This window comes from Triticum urartu, chromosome 1 (assembly GCF_003073215.2).
Source record: "Triticum urartu cultivar G1812 chromosome 1, Tu2.1, whole genome shotgun sequence".
In the NCBI taxonomy this organism is placed as follows: Eukaryota; Viridiplantae; Streptophyta; class Magnoliopsida; order Poales; family Poaceae; genus Triticum; species Triticum urartu.
The window spans coordinates 502,258,561-502,285,546 of NC_053022.1; the positions used below are offsets into that span (position 1 = coordinate 502,258,561).

At 46.9% G+C, this 26,986-nt stretch overlaps 1 protein-coding gene across 1 annotated transcript; it reads right to left on the reverse strand.

Moving 5' to 3' along the window:
• Window positions 1-13,732: 13,732 nt before the first annotated feature.
• Window positions 13,733-26,270, reverse strand: LOC125522850 (arp2/3 complex-activating protein rickA-like). Its single transcript, XM_048687893.1, has 4 exons — window positions 26,025-26,270; window positions 15,687-15,752; window positions 15,005-15,123; window positions 13,733-14,259 (listed from the first exon to the last, which is right to left on the reverse strand). Exons 1-4 carry the CDS (start codon window positions 26,133-26,135, stop codon window positions 14,253-14,255), a joined length of 303 nt encoding a protein of 100 aa, XP_048543850.1. The 5' UTR covers window positions 26,136-26,270; the 3' UTR covers window positions 13,733-14,252.
• Window positions 26,271-26,986: the final 716 nt, after the last annotated feature.

The window sequence follows — 26,986 nt, forward strand, 5'->3', positions numbered from 1 at the left end:
CAGACCGATTTAGTTCAAAATGTGAATGTTAGGATTTTCGGCGGACCGATGTGCTAGGGTTAGGGTAAAACCTCATCTCAGTTTGACCAATTACACAAACTCGGTGGGACCGATTTGGGTAAGAAGTGAAATAGAGAGTTGGTCAAGCAAACTCGGTAGGACTGATTGCATATCTCGGTGAGACTGAAATTAGTGCAATAGGTAACAGAGAGTTTGCAAGCCCATCTTGGTGAGACCGAGATCCCAACGGTGAGACCGAATCGATTAGGGTTTCTGGCAGTGGCTATGTCAACAGAACTCGGTGGCGCCGGATAGAAAGTTTCAGTGGGGCCAAGTTTGACTTTTGGTTTGGGACATATGTGGATGTGCGAAAGTAGTTGAAGGCTTTGGAGCATATCACTAAGCACTTTGAGCAAGCAAGCCATTAAGCAACACCTCGTCCCCTCTTAATAGTATTGGCTTTCCTATGGACTCAATGTGATCTTGGATCACTAAAATGAAAACTGTAGAGTCCTGAGTTTTGAGCTTGAGCCAATCCTTTGTCCTTATCATCTCGAAGGGGTTCCACATCCTCTAGTCCATCCCACTCCATTGTTGAACTTATCTGAAGCATATTAGATGAAAGCATTAGTCCAACAAGAGATATGTTGACATTAATTTCCAAAATCACCCAGGGAGCACTTGTGCTTTCATCCGCCAAGCCGGCTCATCGCGCTCATTGCCTCCTGAAAGAGCTCACAGCGGACGACACTCCGCTCGCGCACAAGCTTGAGTGCGCGACCAGGTCCATCTCCCGCAGCAGGGGTTGCTGAAGGGGCCCGAGGCGGCTCGCCCCCTCCTAGCAGGGGCTGGGGGCTGGCGCTTCCTCGATCACCGTCTGGGCCACGACGGAGGCCTGGATGGGTGAGGGCCCACTGCTCGAAGTAGAATCCAGGATCAAAGCAATCCAGCCGCCGTCCACAACCAGAGGGGGAGCCCTTGGCACGCTTGCCGCGCCCCAGGTGAGGCCACGAAAGAGAGACAAAAAAGGCGTGCGCTCGAGGTGCTAGGTTAGTGTGCTTGCCTCTCTGGCTGACCTTGCGGCGGGTGCGGCACGCTGGCTTGGGGAGCTCAAGGCCAATGGGGGATTCGAGGCAGGAGGAGGTTGCTTCCCAGGAGACTTCGTGGCCCTAGCAGAAGGGACCCTGAGGAGCCACCGTCAGGAGGAGGAGCAACACTCAAGAAATTACAAAGATAATGTACTCACTCGTCTATGGCGATATTCTTCCTGTGCTTCAACGGTCGGACGGCACCACTGCTGCAGCTTGGAGACCGTTTCCTCTTGCGGAGCGCATCGAAGTCCAGACGGAGCCGACCGAAGCGTTGGATGCGGTAACCAGCACAGGGCGCAGCTGGCGAGGCGCCCGATGAGGCTGCCTCGTGAGTGCCGGGCTGACAGGAGCCCTCGGGCTCTGCCTCATGATGACTTGCTAAGACCACGGAAGCGTCGGCCTCAGGAGCAGCGGATTGCGTCGCCCCCTCAGCTATCACCCGAGGACAAGAGTCACGGGCTCCCGAAGATGGCACCTCGGGAGCCTCGAGCGGTGTCGACGCGTCAGCACCAGCGCCTCGGGCCCCCAGCGGTGCTCGTCCCCTGCATCCACTCTCGGGGTGAGTTCGGTGCTGGTGGAAGGGAGGGGGACCATGGAGACAGGGTTCTCGTGGGGCCCTTCAAGGCTGACTGGACGCAACCCCCATTCATCGAAGGTGGGCATCTGCCTCACAAACTCCACCCTGTTTGAGCAGCAGTACAAAAGACAACCATCCTAAGGCATATCGGCTGGCGAGGGGTCGCCCATCAGGACCTTGAGCACCATTCTTCATGCCTCGGGAGGAAGCCCTGACTCCTGAAGCCTCATGCGATCCTGGCAGCCGGACAAGGCCCACATCGGCAGGGAATGGCGTTGGAGTGGGGCGACACGGCGTCGGAGGAACTCCTTCACCACCATGGGCGCAGTCACGCTAAGATCTTTCAGCCTCTTCAATCGGAGCCAGACGAAGACAAGGCGGGAGTCCGCGAGCTTCTCGTGGCACCAGCCGGAGCTGGGAACAGCGGGTGCCGACGACGGCGAGAGCAGAGGGCTGAGCACGCCAACATCCACATACACCCATCGTGTCCTAAACCCGCTCACAGACGATGGGAGCTCAAAGTCAATTCCCGAGCCGGCCGTCGTGGCCACGGCCTGGAAGCTCAGGCATCCCGAGCTTTGCCGATGGCCAGTTAGGTGCAGCGAGAAGAAATGGCGTAGTAGGGCCATGGAAGGAGCAATGCCCACCATAGCCTCGCAGACGAAGGCGAAGACAACAAGAAGGGCGACTGATTGGGGACTGGCCCAGGTGCAACATATGGATCTGATAGTGGGAGAGCACGGCGTTGAAGAAGGCGGAGAAGGGAGGAATCAGGCCAGCCCACAAGGCGTCGATGAAGAATTGGAACTTAGTGGTTGTCCTGTCGACAGAGGCGCGGGATGCAGACCAGGCAGCCGTCATCCCCATTCATTGAAGGCAGCGGCGAGCGCGGGGCGCACCTTGTCCATGGCCTCCTGGTTGAGCACCAATGACCGGCCCACAATGGGTTCAATGGCCGGGGGTGGCCCGGTTGAAGACTGGGACTCCTTCTTTCCCTTCTCCGTTCGCCGAGGCGCCATGGCGACAAGGAGGGCCGAGCTCGAGATAGATTGGAAGAGGAGGTTACTGATTCGGAAGGGCAGGAGACTAGGAGGGGCGCGTCGCCAAGCAATGGGGGGTAACTGTGTAAATCACGGTGGCCGCCTAACTAGGCGGATATCAAGGCTGCATGAGGAAGCGGGGCCGCCCACGTCCCATCGGTAGCCACGCGTCAACCGAGGCCGCATGCCATTGGGGCCCGCGGTGCTTCGCACTTGCCCCTTGGCTTCGCCTCGAAGCCAAGTCTGTGCGCGCCTTGGTCCAGGGGCCTACTGTCGGCGTTCTGGGAACGGGGGTCCCCAGACTTGCCTGCCTGCAGCCCACAGCGTGACTCCACCAACGGCCCTGTACGGCCCATCCTCACCAGCAAACACTCAAGACCCTCGCGAGGGTCTAAGCCTCGCGAGGCGGACGGCACAAGACCTCCTCAGGGGTGGCCTCACCAGGCTGGCTCGCGAGGAGCGGAGAGATCAAGGCAAGGGGCACCTCGTGAGGTCCCTGTGACGCAAGCCATGACGACCATGGCCAGGCGGGCGCCAGCGCGCGCAGCGTCCTTGTTTCCTCTTTGGTGCTAAAGAGGCAAGCGCAGGTAAGGAGTCCCGAGGCATCAGATAAATGTTTCCATATGGGTGCAACAAGACCAAGACCAGCATGACGGCAGGATGGAGGTCACAGTGGAGCCCAAGACGACGTCACCACCAGAGCCTTTGGCAGGCGAAGACCACCTTTAGTCAGGATAACTTGTACTAGCTGCCCCCCTTCAAACTTGGCCGTTGTGGGATCCCTTCCCGCTCAATATTTGGGAAGAGGACCGGGGCCTCTATAAATAGGACTAGCCACCACCATATCGGGGGACGGATCATTTGGACCACCCCTGCACTCACCAGCTCACCGAACACAAGAATACCTCTCCTCAGGAGGCTGTTCTTCCCCTTTAACTGTTCATCCTCAGCCCAAGAGGCAATCCACCACACCAAACTGGATTAGTGTATTACACCACAACGGTGGCCCAAACCAGTATAAATCTTGTGTCCCTTTATTCTTTGGGTTCGTTGAGCTAGGCCGCGAGATCGTGGAGCATGTGAGCTAGGGGGAGGAGAGATCTTCGTGCGCACCCCAGTGTTCGAACCTTAAGGGTTTTGCCGGAACCCGAGATCCAACACACGCGTAGAGCGGCTCAACAGCGAGGGGAGGAGCAGCACGGCGTGGCGTAGCGGAACCAGGGAGCAGGCGGCTCCCGTAGCGGACACAGCAGCTGGTGGCGGGTCAGAACAGCACGGGGCAACACAGGAGGCCTGTAAGGCAATTTGATGCTCGGCAGGAATGGCGAGGGCATGAGCAAGTGGCGAGCGTCGGACGGCGGCGTCTTAACGCAGAGAAGCGACCAAGCAGCGGAGGTGTGTCGATGGAGCACAACCGCAGCAGCGGTTCGACCGGGGCGGCCCAAGGTGGTCGACAGCTCGCGGTGAAGCAAGGGCGGCTCACGGCCGCGGCAGAAGCGACTCAGCGGTCGGCGGATTAATGGCGAGGCCACGAAGGCGATGGCGGTTCACGACCGCGGTTGAGATGGGCAGCGGCTCACAGGCGCAGACAGGGCCTTCGGACAGCAGCGGCTCATCACTGGCGCGGAAGGCCGACTCGGTTCCGACCATGATCGAGACGGCGGCTTGGCCATTGCGCGAGGCTACGACAGCGGGAGCGGCGACTCGCAGGTGAGGCCGGGCGCTTGGCGGCTTACAACGGCAGTTGGTCAGAGCATCTTCAACAGCCGCCCAACGCGTGTCGCGCTAAAAATCAGTATACAGCGCCGGGTCAGCCAGCTTTTGCACGTGGCGGTGCGCTGGCTCCAGCGGCCGCTGCAAAATAAAGCGCACCCGAGCCGCTCTAGCAGGCGCGCTATATTTCATCTTTTTTTCTTGACGCCTACTATTTGGGAGTACACATTTGGTTCCGATAGTACAAATGTGAGATAGTTCGTCACATAGCCTGCATCTAGGATACAAAATAGTGCATAGATAGTTCATAGTGTTCTCCTACGATAGATAGAAAAACAAAAAACTACTACTACTACTCGCCGTTCTCCGACTCGAACTCTGCCTCGGTGATGTCCTCCTCCGACGTCTGAGCGTAGGCGTCAAGGAACCGCTCGTCGCTGGAGTACCAGGATGACGCATCTCCTAGCGCGATGTTGTATTTAGTGACCGCCTTCGCGTTCGCTTATCCTCGCGATAGGCGGATCGCTCCTCCCTCCTCTCCTTCCTCTCCGCCCTCCTCTCGACGAAGAACTGTTCCTCGCTGATGATGTCTTGTGGGAAGCGTTGGCGCCACAGCGCCATGGCTTCCTCGTCCACCTCGGCTTGGCTGAGACGACGCTCCCTCCTTCGGTTCTCGCGACGATCCTCGTCGGTGATAAGCCGCGGGGGAGGCGCCAACTCTTGTGCCTGGTCCCGTGTCGCCACATCCGTGAAGTTCAGGTCCCAACGGGACCGCCAGAGGCGCCACGCTGCAGCGTCGTACGCGCGGGCGCCATCCTGGGCAGTGTCGAAGGTTCCGAGGCCCAGGCGCATGCCGCCCGATCGAATCTCGGCGGAGTAGTTGCCCGCCGGACGCATGCGGACGCCGCGGTAGCCCGAAGCTCCCCGGCAGCGAGGCGGCATGGTGGCGCGGTGGTGGCGTGTCGGAGGCGAGGAGAGAAAGCGGTAGATGTAGCGTAGAGAGATCGCAGAGGGCGCTGTAATTTTATAGGCGCACCAGACGCGGTGCGCCAAATCTAGTGCGCGAGCTGCCGCCTTTTCCTGCCCACGCGCAATCGTTTCCCCCGCGCGCTAGTTTCCCGCCTCCGCTGGAGCGCACGAAAACGTCCCGCGCGCGCTAAAATGCCAGATTACCGCGTGCACGCGTTTTTTGGCGCGGCTGTTGGAGATGCTCTCAGCGGCCGTTGGCGGTAGACCACGTTAGAAGTGAATGCATCAGGCGGCTGATGTGGCCGTGAGTGGATGTGAGGTAAGGCCACGGAGGCGGCGGCTTCAAATCCAGGGCAAGACAAGGTGGCGCCGGCGACTGTCGGCGACATGGCGATTCATATAGGGTGGTCTCGCGGCAGAGACAAGGCCGTGACAGCGGAGGCGCGGTGGTTCGACGAAGCGAGTCGCAGGAAGAGTCCGAGCTCATGGTTTTCCTTTCCTTTGACTATTTTCTTTGACCTAGCTTGTACTAGTAATCTACTCACTGATTGATAGAACTCGACGGATCAACATCGGAAACTTTCTTTTATCCGTCTCGACGGAAACTGCTATTTGACAGATTGTAGGATTCGGCGTACAAACGAAATCAATCACCCATCGGTTTTGATGGGTCGCGTCGCGCCGGTGATGTACTGAGCGTCCAAACCCTAATCGTTGTATCTCAATCTGGTATATGCCACTTAGTTTTGCTCGTCGTGTAGATCCTTTACACCGGCTCTTTCATCCTTCCAATTACGAAAATTCTCGATCCCTAGAAAAGATCCCTCCAAAATCTTAATATCATCGTGCGCAAGTCCCATGGTGGGTGCCAACTATCGTGGTTTTGTCACGACAGATGTCCTAGTGTGAGGACTTAGTCGTGAGGTCAACACATCTATGTAGTTGCTTGAGAGAGGTTGAGTGGGACAAGAGACGCGAGGTTTTTTACCCAGGTTCGGCCCCTCACGTTGGAGGTAAAATCCTACATCCGGCTTCATTGATATTGATCATGGTGCTCACGATTACAAGGGTGCTCTCTGGCTACCTCTCTCTCAAGAGATATTGACTTATCTGTCTAAACTTGTCCCTCTTAGGATGCCCCGCCCCTCCTTATATAAGTTGAAGGGGCGGGTTACATGACTAGTCCTAGTAGAATTAGAATTACTCTATTACAAGTGGAGTCCTAGTCTTGCTTCCTTTGTAAGGGAATATTTCTTATGCCTTTCCTCTTAAGCCGGCCTACCATAACATGAGCCGGCCTTCTGGGTCTTGGCCCTTGTCATCTATCTGACCCGTCGTCGGGGTCATCAGAGAGTCGCCAGTCTTCTGGCGGGTTATCGATGAAGCGTCAAGTCTCGACTGGGTCATATACCCGGCCGGGTCATACCGCGGGGTATATCCTCGACAAAGAGTGAGTCCAATGCAACATTGTCCTTGTTAATTTCTACAGCAAGATCTAAACCAATATATGGGTTCAGTTAGTTTCTGAACTTAGTGTCTGTAGAACTTAGTTTCTGAACTTAATTTATGCAGTAGCAGATCACTATGTGTGCTTTCTAAACTCTTGTATCTATGATATCTATCTGTCTGTCTATCTATCTATCTATGATATGTATCTATCTGAATGTTTGTAGTCATGGTTTCTAGATGTTTTTTTTCTCATAGTAGCTCAATCTTGTGCTCATAGTATCTAAAACTTTGTGCTCACTATGATGATGTAGGTGTCAATGCAAGGAACATAGTTGTGTTGTAGGTGCCAATGCAAAGATAAAATCTAAGTTTCAAACTTTTTTCAGTCAGCTTACTATAGTTCTTTCCTATCAGTATAGTTTGATTGGATAATGTATGAGCATTGCCAGCCTGAATATTGCAAGTTCTCTCCTAGCTAGGGACACCTGCTGCTTCAATCAACACAATTTGAACATTAAATTGAGCACACCTACTGACACTTCACATCAGTCAAAATCACTTAAACCCATGTACACTGACTCACTCCTTCTGTGGTCAACTTGTCGACTACATCACTCAACCCAAAATTAACTCATGTACACTGCACAACACCCTGCAAAATTCAGTAGTGGCATTTAGTGTTAGTTTCATTCAGTCCACAAGAATAATTCGACTACATCTATCAATCAGTGAAGTGACTAACCCTAGAATAATTAACCGTTTGGAAACCCTAAAATTCAGTCAAATATGACATGAAAATTCACTGACAAAAACAAAGATTCAGTTAACTGAATTGTGTTCTCATCTGATTCAGTCAAATGCATTCATTCAGCTAACTAAATGCATGTTGTGAACTGATTCAGTTAACTGCGCGCATTCACTTAACAACTAGGTTGAGTGACACACAACAATGATTCAATTAACACCTAGGTTCAGTCACAGAGAGCACGATTTAGTTAACTAGTTTGAATTAACACCTACGCACATTGAGAGATAGCAAGATTCAGTTAACTAGTTTGAATTAACACCTAGGCACAATGAGAGAGGGAGAAATATTCAGTTAGCTAGTTTGAATTAACACGTAGGTTTAGTCACAGAGAGCAAGATCCAGTTAACTAGTTTGAATTAACACCTAGGCACAGTGACAGAGAGCAAAGATTCAGTTAACAAGTTTCATTTAACACCTAGCCACAGTGAGAGAGAGCATATATTCAGTTAACAACTAGGTGTGACAACAAAGATTTTGTTGACTAGGTTTAGTTAACAATTTTGTGTAGTCACAAACAACAATACTCAGTTAACTGCACAAGTTCACAACAAGATTCCGTTAACAACAAAATTTGCTAGAATTCCAGCAAACCCTTGTTTCCAGATCTGGAACACTAGATTTCCACAAACAAAATTTGCTACTATAGAGAGGGAGGCAGCTCATCGAGGGCTGGACCGGCACCATTTGACAGAAGCTCAACGAATTTTGCTCTAAATGTGGCGACTATGAAAACTCTGTGATGGATGAATTTGTTGTGGCCGCACAATCTTCCTCCTCGACGCAGTTGCCCCCTGCCACACAGGCCAGCCAAGGTGACTAGCTATGTTCACCACACCTTGCCCCCCACCAATCCCTCGCCGATGGATCCGGAGCCGCCACCGCCGCCCTGCCCGCGAGAAAGAGGAGAGAGATAGACGGTGAGGAATGGGAGTGATCGGCCATTAGCGGCGCGCCATCCATCAATGTCGGCCAATGCGTGATTGGCTACGTCAAAACGAGCTCAGAAATTGGATCAGTGTTTTGTTGCCACTGTCAAAATTTAGATGCGGTGCAAAGTGTCATGTTTTGTAAAGTGGTGGTTTTTCGAGAGTTATGAGTCGAAAGTGGTGGTTTTATGCATTTTTGGATAAATTTGGGGATTTTGGCTCAGAGCAAACCAGCTTCCAAAAAAATCCCTAGGGCACGTAGAGGAGAGATAAAGGTATATTTGGGGCGGATAGAGAATCCAACCTGTAATGGCCGCGTACTTGAGCACAAGTGTGTGTTCGCCGTCCAGCAGCACGGCTGCGTCCAGGACCTGCAACCCCAAAACCGACCAAAATCAAGGGGATCTGAGTGGTGACTGATGGGGAAAGAAAGAGGAATAGCATTAGGATAGAGGAGGGAATTAGGATCCAGTAGCATGCATCAAGCCTTGCTCGGCAGCAGCTGTTATTTGGAAGGCGACCTGTACATCAAAGCAGGGGACAGAGGAGTTTGAGGAAGAACGAAGGGCCTGTACTGCGTGTGCCATTTGGTGTTCCGGCTAGTACTAGTACTTGTGTTTGTTGGTACAAGACTAGTAGAGGGAAGAGACACGTATCGATGCAAAAATAAAAGAAATAAAAAATAAAACGTGTACTTGTAGACTAGTACTAATCAGCTAGGTCGGATATCTCTAGCTTCTAACGATAACTAATAATACAATCTTAGAGCATCTACAGTTCGAGTTGGCAAATCCGACCTCTCCCGCGAACGCGTCTGTCGGATATCGCTAGCTTCTAACCATAACTAATAATACAATCTTAGAGCATCTACGGCCGGACTTGGCAAATCCGACCCCTCAAACGCTCGTGGACATGCCTGAGCGCGTTCGTGGGCATTGACTGGACACCCCATAAATGTTGCGCCACACATGCACATACCGCAAATTCCGATCCTCAAATCCATGCAATGCATGAACGTCGTTCATACGATACAAATTGTTCGAATTTCAATGTTCGAAACAAAGCAAAGCAAATCATAGTTCAATAAACCGGACATGACAAAATAAAATCAATGTCCGAGCGCGACGGATGGCCTCGGATCACTGGCCAGGCGCCTGCTCTGAGCGAAATGCGTCCTGCTCCAGGCGGAATGCGTCTTGCTCGTCCTGCATCCGGGCTGCCTCCTCTGCCTGCATCTGGGCTGCCTACTCCACCTACATCCGGGCCGCCTCCTTCGCCTTCCGGGCCGTAGCCTCCCTCGCCGCCTCATACTTCCAATGGTTGTTAATCTCCATCTTCTTGTCCATAAGTCACTTCTTCGCATGCTCATCGAAGAGGGTTTCGTCCGCCAACATGATCCTAGCATCTTTCGTGTCCCATGCGAGTTGCACCTCTCATTCTCAAGCTCTATGTCGCCAAATGTCTTGGCCTTCTCGAGTTCCCATTTGAACCGAGCGCGGCGGAGGAGACAACTGATCCACCATGTCTGAACCTCCCTGGGACGCCGCCACCGCCTCCCTCTCTCGCCGCCAGCGTCGCCGCAACTTCCGGCAGACGTTCTCCACCTTGCAAGCCGCGACCGACGAAGCGACCATGCCGACGGACCAGGCGGATCTACGTCTCCGTCGCGGTGGTGTTGGTCGAGCTGGTCGACATCTCGGGCGGTGGATCGGGACCGCTGTTGAGGATTGGGAGCAATGGAGGAGGATGGCGAGGGTTCGGGCGCGGGAAAGGTTGAGGGCGGCGGGAGGAGGATGAGGGGTTTGGTGGATTTTGTGCAATTTGGGGTCGGGTCGGGTGTGCCCGGGCGCCCCATATCTGCCCCAAATTTGGGTTGGATATGAGGGGTGCCGATCAGCCCGGGCGTTTGAGGCCTGTTTAAAGAGCTTGTCTGGGTCAAAAAATCGTGACCAGACAGTGATTGGGCGGCCCGCCCGGGCATATAAGGCGGGTTTGAGGTGCTCGGTGGTAGATGCTCTTACTATAGAAATTATTGGAAAAAACATAATGATTAACCATACTACCACCACACTGTTGCACCGTGTTTTTCTGCTTCTATTTTAAATTCAATTTTGTTCTGGTGTAATATATTCGCCGAACTGCAGGGAACGAGTAAGGGCATCTCTAACGGAAACCAACAAATTTTCTCCCGGATCCATCTGCGGACAGGGAAGGACCAGTCCGCGGACACGGATGTGCGAGGACATCATCCAACGCTAGCCACATACATTCAACCTCCTTTTTTTTCAAGTCTGCATGATCAAATAGCCGTATGCAAAGGGTACAGACATTCAAATAGCCGCATGCAGCATTAGTTCAATTTAAAAAAAAGTTCAAATATTACATCCCAACATTGTTGTCCCCTTTCACCGTCCACTGATGCTCAATCAAATCTTCCTTCAGCTGCTCATGAGTTGGTCGATGCCGAATTTGTTGACGCATTTGAATAAACTCTTTAAATGTGGCCGGATTTTGGTCCGGAAATTGGACAGGCTCACACATGTTCTCAAATTCCAGAGCTACGGCAACATCGTCACTCTCATCCTCGACGATCATGTTGTGCATGATCACACAACATGTCATCACCTCCCACAAGGTCTCCGAATCCCACTGTTTTGCAGGTCCATGAACAACTGCAGGACGGGCCTGTAGAACTCCAAATGCCCTCTTGACATCCTTACTATCTACCTGTCTTTGGACAAAGTGAGGTTTTTTCTGCCTAACTGGGTTTGAGATAGTCCTGACAAAGGTAGCCCATGGAGGATAGATACCGTCAACCAGATAGTAGCCCACGTTGTACTCATGTCCACTGACAATATAGTGGCAAGGAGAAGCTTTTCCTTCAGTCATCTTGTGTAACGCCCGGATAATTAAGATACAATATTCCCAATTTAATGGTGCCATGTCATCACATTACTGTTGCTAATCCTCATTTGATTCAAGGCATAATTCAAATCCTAATTTAAAATAAAGTCAAATAAATAAATAAATTCAAATGTCAAAACTAAAATGTTCAAATTGTTGTGAATAATAATTTGTTAATATTGGTGGAGAAACCAACTTTTTATAAAGTGGTTTATTGCTCTTAAATAATTAAAACAGTGGCATTAATAATTATTTAATTGCTTTTGAATTTATAAAAATACTAACCTATTTTATCTAGGTGCCAAACTAATTGTGGGCGTGACATAATTTATAATACTAACTAGGACAAATGCCCGTGCGTTGCACCGGGCTAGAAATGAAATATAACCTGCTCCACGTGTCATTATGCAACATTTTTAATCCAATTTTTACAAATGTATAAATAAGATTACACTAAGTTTTTTTTTTGTACGATGAAATTTGGGCGTACCCTAGCAATGTTCATCATTACCTATTTCAGCTCCACACTTTCATTTCATTTGAAAAACACAAATGTTTTTATCAATCAACTTTGTTTTTTGTTGTTTAGAAAAACATGATTTTTTTTTACTTTCATAAGGTGTTTTTTTAAATCGAGAATATTTTTTAAAATGGTATCATTTTTATGGCGATGTTATATTTTTTTGAATATTATATTTTATTTGTAATTTTTTTACACTATTTTTTGGGCTTTGTCCATTCACATTTGGCCTACATATTAAGTCCAGCCTAAACTGCACCGACGCCAGCTGAGCTCCTCATCTCGTCTCCCCTCCGGCCGGCTCTCTTGGCCTCTCCATGGGTTCTAGAAAAAACAGTGAAAGCCCCAAAACACAAAAGCACTCACATCTAGCGACATGAAGCAATACACGTCCCTTCCCTTCTCTCTAGCAAGTAGTAGTGGTTTTACTAAACAAAATCTAACAATCGAACACTGTATAAATTGCTACGGCAACCAAGTATAATCAATCAGAAACACGAATAGCAGCAGGGTCTCGATCCCTCTCACTTTCTCTCTACTTCTTTCTTAATTCTCTGGCAAAACAACACGCAGCAACAGCAGCATATGCAAGCACATAGTAGCAGCCTCCTCTCAATTTCTCTCAATGGGTTCTAGAAACATTCCATGGCAGTAACTCTTGTATGTAATCTTATGTAAATTCTGTTCCATTTGTTGTTTATAGAACCCAATAAAGGCCCCGTAAATGTACGCACGACAACAGCTGGCTTGTTTTTTTTATAGTATGTATTACAGGACATTTCTACTGACGCTAGTACATAGCCTTGTTCTAACTTTGCATCAGTGTTGCTCTACTGTATAAAAATGATATCGTAAATGTACGCAATAAAGGTCCCGTAAATGTACGCAAGACAACAGCTGGCTTGTTTTTGCATCCATAGATTTCTAAGCGAACTTGGATCAACGCAAGGGAATATCAAAATGATATTCGAATTCATGCATTGTTACGGAAAATGAATATAGCCAAAATGGAGAGCCTGCACATAGCTCATTATGCCAAAAAGGATCTATAGAAGTACAGTACGTAAGCCATGGATCGTAGCAAGAGTAGGTACCTGAAAATACATGAACTTAGAAAAAAGATCATGCACACCCGTCCATATGCAGGAGACGACTATAAAAACATGCAAGTGAATTTTTCAAGGTATATGTACAAAATTAGTTTGTGCCCCTTACTACATTAGTAAATGAATCAACTTCCCCCACAAAAAAAGTAAATGAATCAACTTCTTGCGATAACTAATAACATTTTAGGGAACTATCTCTTTGCTTGATAACCACTATCAACATGTACATAACTTCAATATTTTATCACAGGGTATCAGACACTCAGATACATCAGTTCGAAATCAGTTGAACATGAGAAATATTTGTGCAGAACACTCATATCAAATTCAGAACAACATACTCAGTTGTATGTCATCTTACTTGCGAAATCATAAATTCAGAACATGGTATCATACTCAGTTTTGCTACTGGGAAAGGCTTGTTACACTTCAGTATGCACAATAGTACATGCTTTAACCTGTCAAATATGTGTTGTCATAAATAAAGAAAAAAATGTATTTGATTTGCCATGGAACTGCTTGAAATCGAAGATATGGATGATGGTGCAGCACACAAATCAAATTAGCATCACAGCTTAAACCGAGGTCTGTTTACGATCAGTCTGAAACTCGACTCGATAGGCTGAATATACACAATGAAACACAAATTTCAGTGAGATTCTCAGATTCACAGAGGAAAGTTGCTTGGAACTTTAACTGGAAAAAGGATCAAAGTTGAACATGAACTGGGAAAACATTCTAAAAGTTCAGACTGGGCATGCTAGTCTGCTGCTGTTGAAAACTGCCTGTATAACCAGGACAGAAACAACAACTAAAACAGGGGATTACATCCAGTGATTAGCTTTCATCAAGGGGATAAATACCTCTGGTGTAACCGCTGCAGGCGCCATTGTACGGCTCGACCGATGTTCTTGATAATGTCGAGCTAGATGGGGATGGAGGTGATGGCAATGGACCACAATCTATCTGATTATCTGATTTTGGCACAATCGATTCAAAACACTCAGAAACTGGAGTACATGTTGACATAGTTGGTGACATAGGTGATGGCTCCAGAACACTTGATTCAGAATTTTTTTCTTTTTTTGAAGGTCGGTTATCAAAGTCCTCTTCAATGTTCTGTGTAATATTAAGTTACAGTGCTGTCATCTATTTTCTGCAATCAGAACAAAAATAAAAGGTAAACCTCCAACCATTAGAAGCATCATCTGACAGTAGCTTTGTTTTAAGGAGATGAAAATATTACAATCCAGTATGTAGAAGGCAAAAGTATATAGAGATAAAATTTACCAATACATATGTGCATGTTTAAAAATTCTAGAATGAGAAAGTAAATCATATCAGCAAATGTGGTCTACCACACAGCATAAAGGAACTCTGTTGATTAAGTAGCTATATATGCGCATGTCAAAATATTCTAGGCTGCAAAACCATAAAAACAGGAAAGTTCAAGACACACATTATGATCCATTACATGAGAATTAATATGATCTTTTTGACATTTTATTTATCCTACATCTTTGTGAGACCCGCGGACTCAGCGCAGAACCTAATTTTTTTTCCTACATTTACATTCTCAAACAGAACTGCATTTTTCTAGTTGTCAAAATACAGTGAGCAGTAATTTTTCGTAAACATCATGCCCTGTTGAATATAATTGAGACCCGTCCATCACTTATTTGTGAACTACTTTTGTTCTGGTCACCTATGTACTGAACTACTAAACACTCCTTACGAATTTACTCTGCTTCTTTCAAGTACAAACAAAATCCATTTATGTAGGAGTGCATGATGCGTTGCTTGTCAGTGAAATATAGTCTACTGTCGGCAATAGCTATATTTGCTGTAGTAAATTGACGATTTGACAAACATATGAGACCCATCAGATGCTTCAAAAGTACCTCAAAGTAGGTCTAGGCGACGGCTGATGGTCTTCCGGCAAAATCGGCGGAGGCGGTGGCAGATTGTCTTGCGGCGAAGTCGATGGAGACGATGGCGGTGAAGTCAAAGGAGACGATGGCTGCGAAGTCGACAGATATAGTATAAGACAATCATAAATTCGGCAAGGAGGAAGATCAGGGAATAGTAATGCGAATTATGCCACTATATATTTGAATTACATGGAGATCAATCACTCCAAAACCAAGTTTTCTGATATACAGACCGTTGTCTAGGCTTATTACATCAAAATGCACAGTTACCTAAAAAAGCAGTCCTATTTGTTCTTAGTTCTTTGAGTTGAACTTTTAGACATGGCATTTGATTTCTTGCATGGCTGATAACTATGATGATTGTGATTCTTGGCAATTCTAGTTTACTTCTCAGCTTGAAGAATATGCTCTCATCTTTTAAGTATAACCTTAATGTTCCTCACTATGCAATGATCCCAAAATATATACGAAAATGAGCATGTACTTCATGCTCTTCTAAATTTTCTTTCCCTGACAGAAGGGAAAACACCCAGCTTCTATTAGATAAAACAAAGTATTACAAGGTATATATGGAGAAAAGTGTCACAGTAATAGACGCATTGTACATGTACCAGGGCTCACATATGCAAACTAATATGAAGGGGATTCATACCTCCGGTGTAGTTGCCACAGGCAACATTGGACGGCTCAACGGATGTTCATTACTCATCTTAAGGGCCTGAAAAAAAATCAACTCCAAATCAAAATAAGCTTTTTGCAGACAGACATCAGTGTTGACTAAATCATAACTGTGAAAAAAATAGCTGATCATTCTTTTATTCTCTCAAGTGGCACCAGGCACTTAATTCTACTGAAAAATATGCAGATACACACTGGCCACATGCCTAGAGTAGTTAGCTCCACACAAACATTTGCATATAGGTCTTGAGCAACTGTAATGCAGTTTTGACAAATTGAGACATTGATTTAGCACAAAATATGTACATATACTTTATATGGGGCACTTATAAACATGCTACCAGGACAAAAACAAAATTAGTTACTAAGCAAAAAACATGGGTCTGTAACCCCAGAAACTACAGAGAGGAAATTTGTTTACACATCCTAATCCTGTTTTGCTAGGTGCAGCTAGCATATCTATTCTGCAAAGCTAATTCTTAACTGAAGAAAAAGCATAACCTAGGTGCAGCTAGCATATCTATATTCTGCAAAGCTAATTGTTAACTGAAGAAAAAGCATAATCGAGCAAGGGGACAGAAATAGTAACTACAACAGGGGAGTCGAAAACATTTTAACATCATAAAAGCATGAAAAAAATATGGTCTTTGAGATCGTCATCTTTGACACACAAATTTATGAGCCATACTGAGATAGATAAGCATGATTTATACACAATAGTATCGATGCATGCATGAGCAAAGTAGCTTATGTATGTGTTGGGGAACGTAGCAGAATTTTAAAATTTTCTACGCATCACAATATCAATCTATGGAGTCATCTAGCAACGAGAGAGAGGAGTGCATCTACATACCCTTGTAGATCGTGAGCGGAAGCGTTCAAGAGAACGGGGTTGATGGAGTCGTACTTGTCGTGATCCAAATCACCGGTGACCGAGCGCCGAACGGACGGCACCTCCGCATTCAACACACGTACGGTTGGGGAAGACGTCTCCTCCTTCTTGATCCAGCAAGGGGGAAGGAGAGGTTGATGGAGATCCAGCAGCACGACGGTGTGGTGGTGGAAGCAGCGGGGATCTCGGCAGGGCTTCGCCAAGCTCTCAGTGAGAGAGAGAGGTGTTACGAGGGGAGAGGGAGGCGCCAGGGGCTAGGGTGCGGCTCCCATGCGCCTCCCCACTATATATAGGGGTGGAGGGGGCTGGTTTCTTGCCTTCCAAGTCCATTGGGGCGTTGGCAAAGGTGGGGGAAAGAAATCCCATCATTTCCCTTGCCCACCGATTGTTATCCCCCCCTTTTAGGGATCTTGATCTTATCCCTTCGGGATATGATCTTATTCCTTCTAAGGGGGGATCTTGGTGCGCCTTGACCAGGGGTGTGGGGCCTTGCCCCCACTACCCACGTTCGTGTGGGTCCCCCCATGCAGGTGGGCCCCACTCCGGAACCTTCTAGAACCTTCCCAGTACAATACCGAAAAATCCTGAACATTTTCCGGTGGCCAAAATAGGACTTCCCATATATAAATATTTACCTCCGGACCATTCCGGAACTCCTCGTGACGTCCGGGATCTCATCCGGGACTCCGAACAACTTTCGGGTTACCGCATACTAATATCTCTACAACCCTAGCGTCACCGAACCTTAAGTGTGTAGACCCTACGGGTTCGGAAGACACGCAAACATGACAGAGACGACTCTCCGGTCAATAACCAACAGCGGGATCTGGATACCCATGTTGGCTCCCACATGTTCCACGATGATCTCATCGGATGAACCACGATTTCAAGGATTCAAGTAATCTCGTATACAATTCCCTTTGTCAATTGGTACGTTACTTGCCCGAGATTCGATCGTCGGTATCCCAATACCTCGTTCAATCTCGTTACCGGCAAGTCACTTTACTCGTACCGTAATGCATGATCCCGTGACCAACCACTTGGTCACATTGAGCTCATTATGATGATGCATTACTGAGTGGCCCCAGAGATACCTCTCCGCTTACACGGAGTGACAAATCCCAGTCTCAATTCGTGCCAACCCAACAGACACTTTCGGAGATACCCGTAGTGCACCTTTATAGCCACCCAGTTACGTTGTGACGTTTGGCACACCCAAAGCATTCCTACGGCATCCGGGAGTTGCACAATCTCATGGTCTAAGGAAATGATACTTGACATTAGAAAAGCTTTAGCATACGAACTACACGATCTTGTGCTAGGCTTAGGATTGGGTCTTGTCCATCACATCATTCTCCTAATGATGTGATCCTGTTATCAACGACATTCAATGTCCATGGTCATGAAACCGTAACCATCTATTGATCAACGAGCTAGTCAACTAGAGGCTTACTAGGGACATGGTGTTGTCTATGTATCCACACATGTATATGAGTTTTCTATCAATGCAATTCTAGCATGGATAATAAACGATTATCATGAACAAGGAAATATAATAATAACTAATTTATTATTGCCTCTAGAGCATATTTCCAACAGTCTCCCACTTGCACTAGAGTCAATAATCTAGTTCACATCGCCATGTGATTAACACTCACAGGTCACATCTCCATGTGACCAACATCCAAAGAGTTTACTAGAGTCAATAATCTAGTTCACATTACTATGTGATTAACACTCAATGAGTTCTGGGTTTGATCATGTTATGCTTGTGAGAGAGGTTGTAGTCAACGGGTCTGCAATATTCAGATCCCTATGTATTTCGCAAAACTTTATGTCATCTTGTAGATGCAGCTACTACGCTATATTTGGAGCCATTTCAAATAACCGTTCTACTATACGAATCCGGTTTACTCCACTCAGAGCTATCCGGATAGGTGTTAAGCTTGCATCGACGTAACTCTTTACGTCGAACTCTTTATCACCTCCATAACCGAGAAACATATCCTTATTCCTCTAAGGATAATTTTTTACCGCTATCTGGTGATCTACTCCTAGATCACCTTTGTACCCTCTTGCCAGACATGTGGCAAGGCACACATCAGGTGCGGTACTCAGCATGGCATACCGTATAGAGCCTATGACAAAAGCATAAGGGACGACCTTCGTCCTTCCTCTTTCTTCTGCCATGGTCGAGCTTTAAGTCTTAACTTCATACCTTACAACTCAGGCAAGAACTCCTTCTTTGACTGATCCATCTCGAACACCTTCAAGATCATGTCAAGGTATGTGCTCATTTGAAAGTACCATTAAGCGTTTTGATCTATCCTTATAGATCTTGATGCTCAATGTTCAAGTAGCTTAATCCAGGTTTTCCATTGAAAAACACTTTTCAAATAACCCTATATGCTTTCCAGAAATTCTACATCATTTCTGATCAACAATATGTCAACAACATATACTCATCAGAAATTCTATAGTGCTCCCACTCACTTCTTTGGAAATACAAGTTTCTCATAAACTTTGTATAAACCCAAAATCTTTGATCATCTTATCAAAGCATACATTCCAACTCCGAGATGCTTATTCCAGTCCTTAGAAGGGTTGCTGGAGCTTTGCATACTTGTTAGCATCTTTCAGGATTGTCAAAAGCTTCTGGTTTTATCACATACAACCTTTCCTCAAGAAAATCGTCGAGGAAACAATGTTTTGACATCCTATCTGCAAGATTTCATGCAGTAATTGCTAATATAATTCCAACAGACTCTCAGCATCGCTACGAGTGAGAAAGTCTCATCGTAGTCAACTCCTTAAACTTGTCGGAAAACATCTTAACGACAAGTCGAGCTTTCTTAATGGTGATACTTACCATCATTGTCCGTCTTCCTTTTAAAATCCATATGTACCTAACTGCCTTACGACCATCAAGTAGTTCTTCCAAAGTCTACACTTTGTTTTCATACATGGATCCTTTCTCGGATTTTTATGGCCTCGAGCCAATTTTCGCAATCCGGGCCCACCATCGCTTCTCCATAACTCGTAGGTTCATTGTTGTCCAGCAACATGACTTCCAAGACAGGATTACCTACCACTCTGAAGTAGTACGCATCCTTGTCATCCTACGAGGTTTGGTAGTGACTTGATCCGAAGTTTCATGATCACTATCATAAGCTTCCACTTCAATTGGTGTAGGTGCCATAGGAATAACTCCCTGTGCCCTGCCACACACTAGTTGAAGTGTCGGTTCAATAACCTCATTAAGTCTCCACCATCCTCCCACTCAATTCTTTCGAGAGAAACTTTTCCTCGAGAAAGGACCCGATCCAAGAAACAATCCCTATTGCTTTCGAATCTGAGACAGGAGGTATACCCAACTGTTTTGGGTGTCCTATGAAGATGCATTTATCCGCTCTGGGTTCGAGCTTATCAGCCTGAAACTTTTTCACATAAGCGTCGCAGCCCTAAACCTTTAAGAAATGACAGCTTAGGTTTCTTTGAAACCATAGTTCATACGGTGTCGACTCAAACAGAATTGCGTGGTGCCCTATTTAAAGTGAATGTGGTTGTCTCTAATGCTTAACCCATAAACTATCGTAGTAATTTGATAAGAGACATCATGGTATGCATCATATCCAATAGGGTGCAGTTATGATGTTCGGACACACCATCACACTATGATGTTCCAGGCTGTATTAGTTGTGAAACAATTTCCACAATGTCTTAATTCTGTGCTAAACTCGTAATTTAGATATTCATCTCTATGATCATATCATAGATATTTTATCCTCTTGTCATGACGATCTTTCAACTTCACCCTGAAATTACTTGAACCTTTCAATAATTCAGACTTGTGATTCATCAAGTAAATATACTCATCATCTACTCAAATCATCTGTGAAGTAAGAACATAACGATATCCACTACATGCCTCAGCACTCAATGGACTGCACACATCAAGATGTATTACTTCCAACAAGTTGCTTTCTTGTTCCATCTTACTGAAAACGAGGCCTTTCAGTCATTTTGCCCATGTGGTATGATGTGCATGTCTCAAGTGATTCAAAATCAAGTGAGTCCAAACGATCCATCTGTATGGAGTTTCTTCATGCATATATACCAATAGACATGGTTCGCATGTCTCAATCTTTTCAAAAACGAGTGAGTCCAAAGATCCATCAACATGGAGCTTCTTCATGCGTTTTATACCATTGTGACTCAAATTGCAGTGCCACACGTATGTGGTACTATCATTACTATCTTATATCTTTTGGCATGAACATGTGTATCACTACGATCGGGATTCAATAAACCATTCACTTTAGGTGAAAGACCATTGAAGGTATTATTCAAATAAACAGAGTAACCATTATTCTCCTTAAATGAATAACCGTATTGCGATAAACATAATCCAATCATGTCTATGCTCAACGCAAACACCAAATAACAATTATTTAGGTTTAACACCAATCCCGATGGTGGACGGAGTGTGCGATGCTTGATCACATCAACCTTGGAAACACTTCCAACACATATCGTCGTCTCACCTTTGGCTAGTCTTCGTTTATTTTGTAGCCTTTTATTTCGAGTTACTAACACTTAGCAACCGAACCGGTATCTAATACCCTGCTGCTACTAGGAGTACTATCAAAGTACACATTTAATATAATGTATGTCCAATACATACTTCTTTCAACCTTGTCAGCCTTCTCATCTACCAAGTATATAGGGTGGTTCTGCTTCAGTGACCGTTCCCCTTATTACAGAAGCACTTAGTCTCGGGCTTGGGTTCAATTTTGGGTTTCTTCACTAGAGCAGCAACTGATTTGTCGTTTCATGAAGTATCCCTTTCTTGCCCTTGCCCTTCTTGAAACTAGTGGTTTTACTAACCATCAACAATTGATGCTCCTATTTGATTTCTACTTTCGCGGTGTCGCGAATAGCTCAAGGATCATCATATCTATCCCTGATATGTTATAGTTCATCACGAAGCTCTAGTAGCTTGGTGGCAGTGACTTTGGAGAACCATCACTATTTCATCTCGAAGATCAACTCCCACTCGATTCAAGCGATTGTAGTACTCATACAATCTGAGCACATGCTCAACGATTGAGCTTTTCTCCTTAGTTTGCAGGCTTAGGAAACTTGTCAGAGGTCTCATACCTCTTGACGTGGGCACTAGCCTGAAATCCCAATTTCAGTCCTTGGAACATCTCATATGTTCTGCGATGTTTCAAAAAAATCGTCTTTGGTGCCTCAATTCTAAACCATTTAGCATTATGCACTGAACTATCATGTAGTCATTAAAACGTGTATGTCAGATGTTCGCAACATCCACAACCGACGCTCGAGGTTCAGCTCACTGAGCGGTGCATTAAGGACATAATCCTTCTGCGCAGCAATGAGGACAATCCTCAGTTTACGGACCCAGTCCGCATAACTGCTACTATCAACTTTCAACTAAATTTTCTCTAGGAACATATCTAAAACAGTAGTACTAAAGCGTAAGCTACGACATAATTTGCAAAGTCCTTTTGACTATGTTCATGATAATTAAGTTCATCTGATTATTTAATGAACTCCCACTCAGATAGACATCCCTCTAGTCATCTAAGTGATACATGATCTGAGTCAACTAGGCCGTGTCCGATCATCACGTGAGACGGACTAGTCATCATCGGTGAACATCTTCATGTTGATCGTATCTTCTATATGACTCATGTTCGAACTTTCGGTCTCCGTGTTCCGAGGCCATGTCCGTACATGCTAGGCTCGTCAAGTCAACCTAAGTGTATTGCGTGTGTAAATATGGCTTACACCCGTTGTATTCGAACATTAGAATCTATCACACCCGATCATCACGTGGTGCTTCGAAATAACGAACCTTCGCAACGGTGCACAATTAGGGGGAACACTTTTCTTGAAATTATTGCGAGGGATCATCTTATTTTAGCTACCGTCGTTCTAAGCAAATAAGATGTAAAACATGATAAACATCACATGCAATCAAATAGTGACATGATATGGCCAATATCATTTTGCTCCTTTTGATCTCCATCTTTGGGGCGCCATGATCATCATCGTCACCGGCATGACACCATGATCTCCATCATCATGATCTCCATCATCGTGTTCTCATGAAGTTGTCTCGTCAACTATTACTTCTACTACTATGGCTAACGGTTTAGCAATAAAGTAAAGTAATTACATGACGTTTATGTTGACACGCAGGTCATAAATAAATTAAGACAACTCCTATGGCTCCTGCCGGTTGTCATACTCATCGACATGCAAGTCGTGATTCCTATTACAAGAACATGATCAATCTCATACATCACATATATCATTCATCACATCCTTTTGGCCATATCACATCACACGGCATATGCTGCAAAAACAAGTTAGACGTCCTCTAATTATTGTTGCAAATTTTTACGTGGCTGCTATAGGTTTCTTAGCAAGAACGTTTCTTACCTACGCAAAAACCACAACGTGATATACCAATTTCTATTTACCCTTCATAAGGACCCTTTTGATCGAATCCGATCCGACTAAAGTGGGAGAGACAGACACCCGCTAGCCACCTTATGCAACTAGTGCATGTCAGTCGGTGGAACCTGTCTCATGTAAGTGTACGTGTAAGGTTGGTCCGGACCGCTTCATCCCATGATGCCGCCGAATCAAGATAAGACTAGTAACGGCAAGTAAATTGACAAAATCGACGCCCACAACTACTTTGTGTTCTACTCGTGCATAGAAACTATGCATAGACCTAGCTCTGATACCACTGTTGGGGAACGTAGCAGAATTTTAAAATTTTCTACGCATCACCAAGATCAATCTATGGAGTCATCTAGCAACGAGAGAGACGAATGCATCTACATACCCTTGTAGATCATGAGCGGAAGTGTTCAAGAGAACAGGGTTGATGGAGTCGTACTCGTCGTGATCCAAATCACCGATGACCGAGCGCCGAACGGACGGCACCTCCGCGTTCAACACACGTACGGTTGGGGAAGACGTCTCCTACTTCTTGATCCAGCAAGGGGGAAGGAGAGGTTGATGGAGATCCTGCAGCACGACGACGTGGTGGTGGAAGCAGCGGGGATCTCGGCAGGGCTTCGCCAAGCTCAGCGAGAGGGAGAGGTGTTACGAGGGGAGAGGGAGGCGCCAGGGGCTAGGGTGCGGCTCCCATGTGCCTCCCCACTATATATAGGGGTGGAGGGGCTGGTTTCTTGCCCTCGAAGTCCATTGGGGCATTGGCAAAGGTGGGGGAAAGAAATCCCATCATTTCCCTTCCCCACCATTTGTTATCCCCCCTTTTTAGGGATCTTGATCTTATCCCTTCGGGATATGATCTTGTTCCTTCAGGGGGATCTTGGTGCGCCTTGACCAGGGCTGTGGGGCCTTGTCCCCACTACCCACGTTCATGTGGGTCCCCCCATGCAGGTGGGCCCCACTCCGGAACCTTCTAGAACCTTCCCGGTACAATACCGAAAAATCCCGAATATTTTCCGGTGGCCAAAATAGGACTTCCCATATATAAATCTTTACCTCCGGACCATTCCGAAACTCCTCGTGACGTCCGGGATCTCATCCGGGACTCCAAACAACTTTCGGTTACCGCATACTAATATCTCTACAACCCTAGCGTCACCGAACCTTAAGTATGTAGACCCTACGGGTTCGGGAGACACGCAGACATGACCGAGACGACTCTCCGGTCAATAACCAACAGCGGGATCTGGATACCCATGTTGGCTCCCACATGTTCCACGATGATCTCATCGGATGAACCACGATGTCGAGGACTCAAGTAATCCCGTATACAATTCCCTTTGTCAATCGGTACGTTACTTGCCCGAGATTCGATCGTCGGTATCCCAATACCTCGTTCAATCTCGTTACCAGCAAGTCACTTTACTCGTACCGTAATGCAGGATCCCGTGACCAACCACTTGGTCACATTGAGCTCATTATGATGATGCATTACCGAGTGGGCCCAGAGATACCTCTCCGTCATACGGAGTGACAAATCCCAGTCTCGATTCGTGCCAACCCAACAGACACTTTCGGAGATACCTGTAGTGCACCTTTATAGCCACCCAGTTACGTTGTGACGTTTGGCACACCCAAAGCATTCCTACGGTATCCGGAGTTGCACAATCTCATGGTCTAAGGAAATGATACTTGACATTAGAAAAGCTTTAGCATACGAACTACACGATCTTGTGCTAGGCTTAGGATTGGGTCTTGTCCATCACATCATTCTCCTAATGATGTGATCCTGTTATCAACGACATCCAATGTTCGTGGTCATGAAACCGGAACCATCTATTGATCAACGAGCTAGTCAAGTAGAGGCTTACTAGGGACATGGTGTTGTCTATGTATCCACACATGTATATGAGTTTCCTATCAATACAATTCTAGCATGGATAATAAACGATTATCATGAACAAGGAAATATAATAATAACTAATTTATTATTGCCTCTAGAGCATATTTCCAACAGTATGCAGTTCAAATTAAGTGAAGCAAGTTCATACAATAATTAGAAGGTTCAGTACAGTTCTCTGTTTCATATTGTTTTTCTTGTGATGCGGCAAAGAAATTCTCCTACAGTTGCAAAAATCATTATTCATAGTTAAGACCAACAGTAGCAGGCACAAATTTAGGAAAAATACCACATGAATCTAAATTGAACTGTACATGATTCACAATCGCATCTAGGTACAAAACCAACAGTGGTCCTCCATCTAAGCAATCCACGAGTACACGTTGATCTCAAGATTACTAACTAAAACCAAGTCTCGCAACAGTAAGAGAAGAAGACCATGACCACCAGTATCAAGTGCTGAAGAATCGTATTAGGTGTTTTACAATTACGGATAGTAGAGGAGCAGTGAAGTGGAAGCAAAGAGGCAACCAAAGCTTGCTATTCAGCTCATCTCCAGCAACAGCGGCAGCAAGGTGGCGTCAGTGACGGTCAGGTCAAGTTTTGACGAACTTCAGGCTCTAACGCGCCGTGGCGTAGCTTAGAGGGGATACATACCTCTCATGTAGCCACCACAGGACTCGGCGGGCGTTCTTGTTCCTCCGGCAAACTCGGCGCTTGTTCCTCCGGCGAACTCGGCACTTCTTCCTCCAGCGAACTTGGCGGCGACATTGGATGTTTGGTCAAAAATTGCAATTTCGACGGGATGATGGAGGTTATGGTCGAAAGGCAAAACCAGATGGAGATTCCGGCCGAGGACCCTTGCTTCTTATACCAGCCAATCAAATCCGGGTCGGGCACTACATCAATTTGTGTTGGAGAAGGACACGGCCGGCCTCCAATTTTCCATCCAAATCACGACAGGAGCAGCGGAGGTTGAGAAGGATACCACGGAGGAGGCCAGAGAGGACTGGCGGCCGGCGTACCATCCTCCATGAACGCCCACGGCGTCCACCTTCTCCTCCGCCTCGGCTGTAGCCATGCAGCAAGCCCACGGCGTCCGCCTTCTCTTCCGCCTTGTCTGTAGCCGCACCCATGGCGTCCGCCTTCTCCTCCGCCACGGCTAGCCGTCCGACGAAGGCGCCGCCCCTCACCTGCTCGTGCTCCGCCGTCGCTGCCTTCGCTAGAAAGGGAGCCGTCGCTGGAAAGGGGCGAGTTTTGGATAAGATGAATCAGGGACCGCGTACTGAATATCGAATAAACGTAGGGTCTTTTTTGTAAAACCGAAGCGTTTTCCCATATTCATTCACTAAAGAAAGGATTGCGGGTTCTAATTTCGAAAAGAAAAGGGACTTTTTTATAAAAACGCCACGACGGTGAACCCGGAGACTCAATCCGTGCTTTATTATTAGGGAGAGATTTAGGGGCTAGTAATATATTTTACAAAACCAAAATAAAAAGAAACTTAAAAGAAAACAGAAAAGTTAAAAAACAGAGATGAAAAAGTGGGAGAGGCCCCTCCCCCCGGGCCTCGGCCCACCGAGCCAGCCCAGCCCCCACACTCCCCCAGTCGCTCCTGACCCATGTGCCCCCGACCGCGCCGCTACAAGATGTGGTCATCCCCGACCACCTCGCCAACGACGCCTTGGCGAGGATAAGGCTGCCCCTGGTGCCTCGAGCTCCCCCACTTACCGCGCCCACGCCCTCTCGGCCTCTCTCCTCTCCGCCCTCGCCCACACCCGCTCTTCCCCCAGCACCGAACCGCCATGGCCGCATCTCCATGAGCTACCGCGGCCACCGACCGCCCCGTGCTCCGGCGTCGTGCCCAGGAGCCGCGCCTAGCTCCGCTACGTCGTCTGCGCCCTTGACTTCGAGCTCGGAGCCACCGAAGTGTCCGCCTCATCATCTTCTTCTTCCTCAGCTCCAGCACACTCCGCCGCCTATTCCG

Excerpts from the sequence above, each read along its gene's own strand:
- LOC125522850 (XM_048687893.1), bottom strand. The coding sequence starts at position 26,135 with ATGGGTGCGGCTACAGACAAGGCGGAAGAGAAGGCGGACGCCGTGGGC. Across the intron at positions 15,753-26,024 it reads GTGGGCGTTCATGGAGGATG|GCCCTTAAGATGAGTAATGA; the intron begins GTACGCCGGCCG and ends ATTTTTTTTCAG. Across the intron at positions 15,124-15,686 it reads CTGTGGCAACTACACCGGAG|CCATCGTCTCCTTTGACTTC; the intron begins GTATGAATCCCC and ends TCGACTTCGCAG.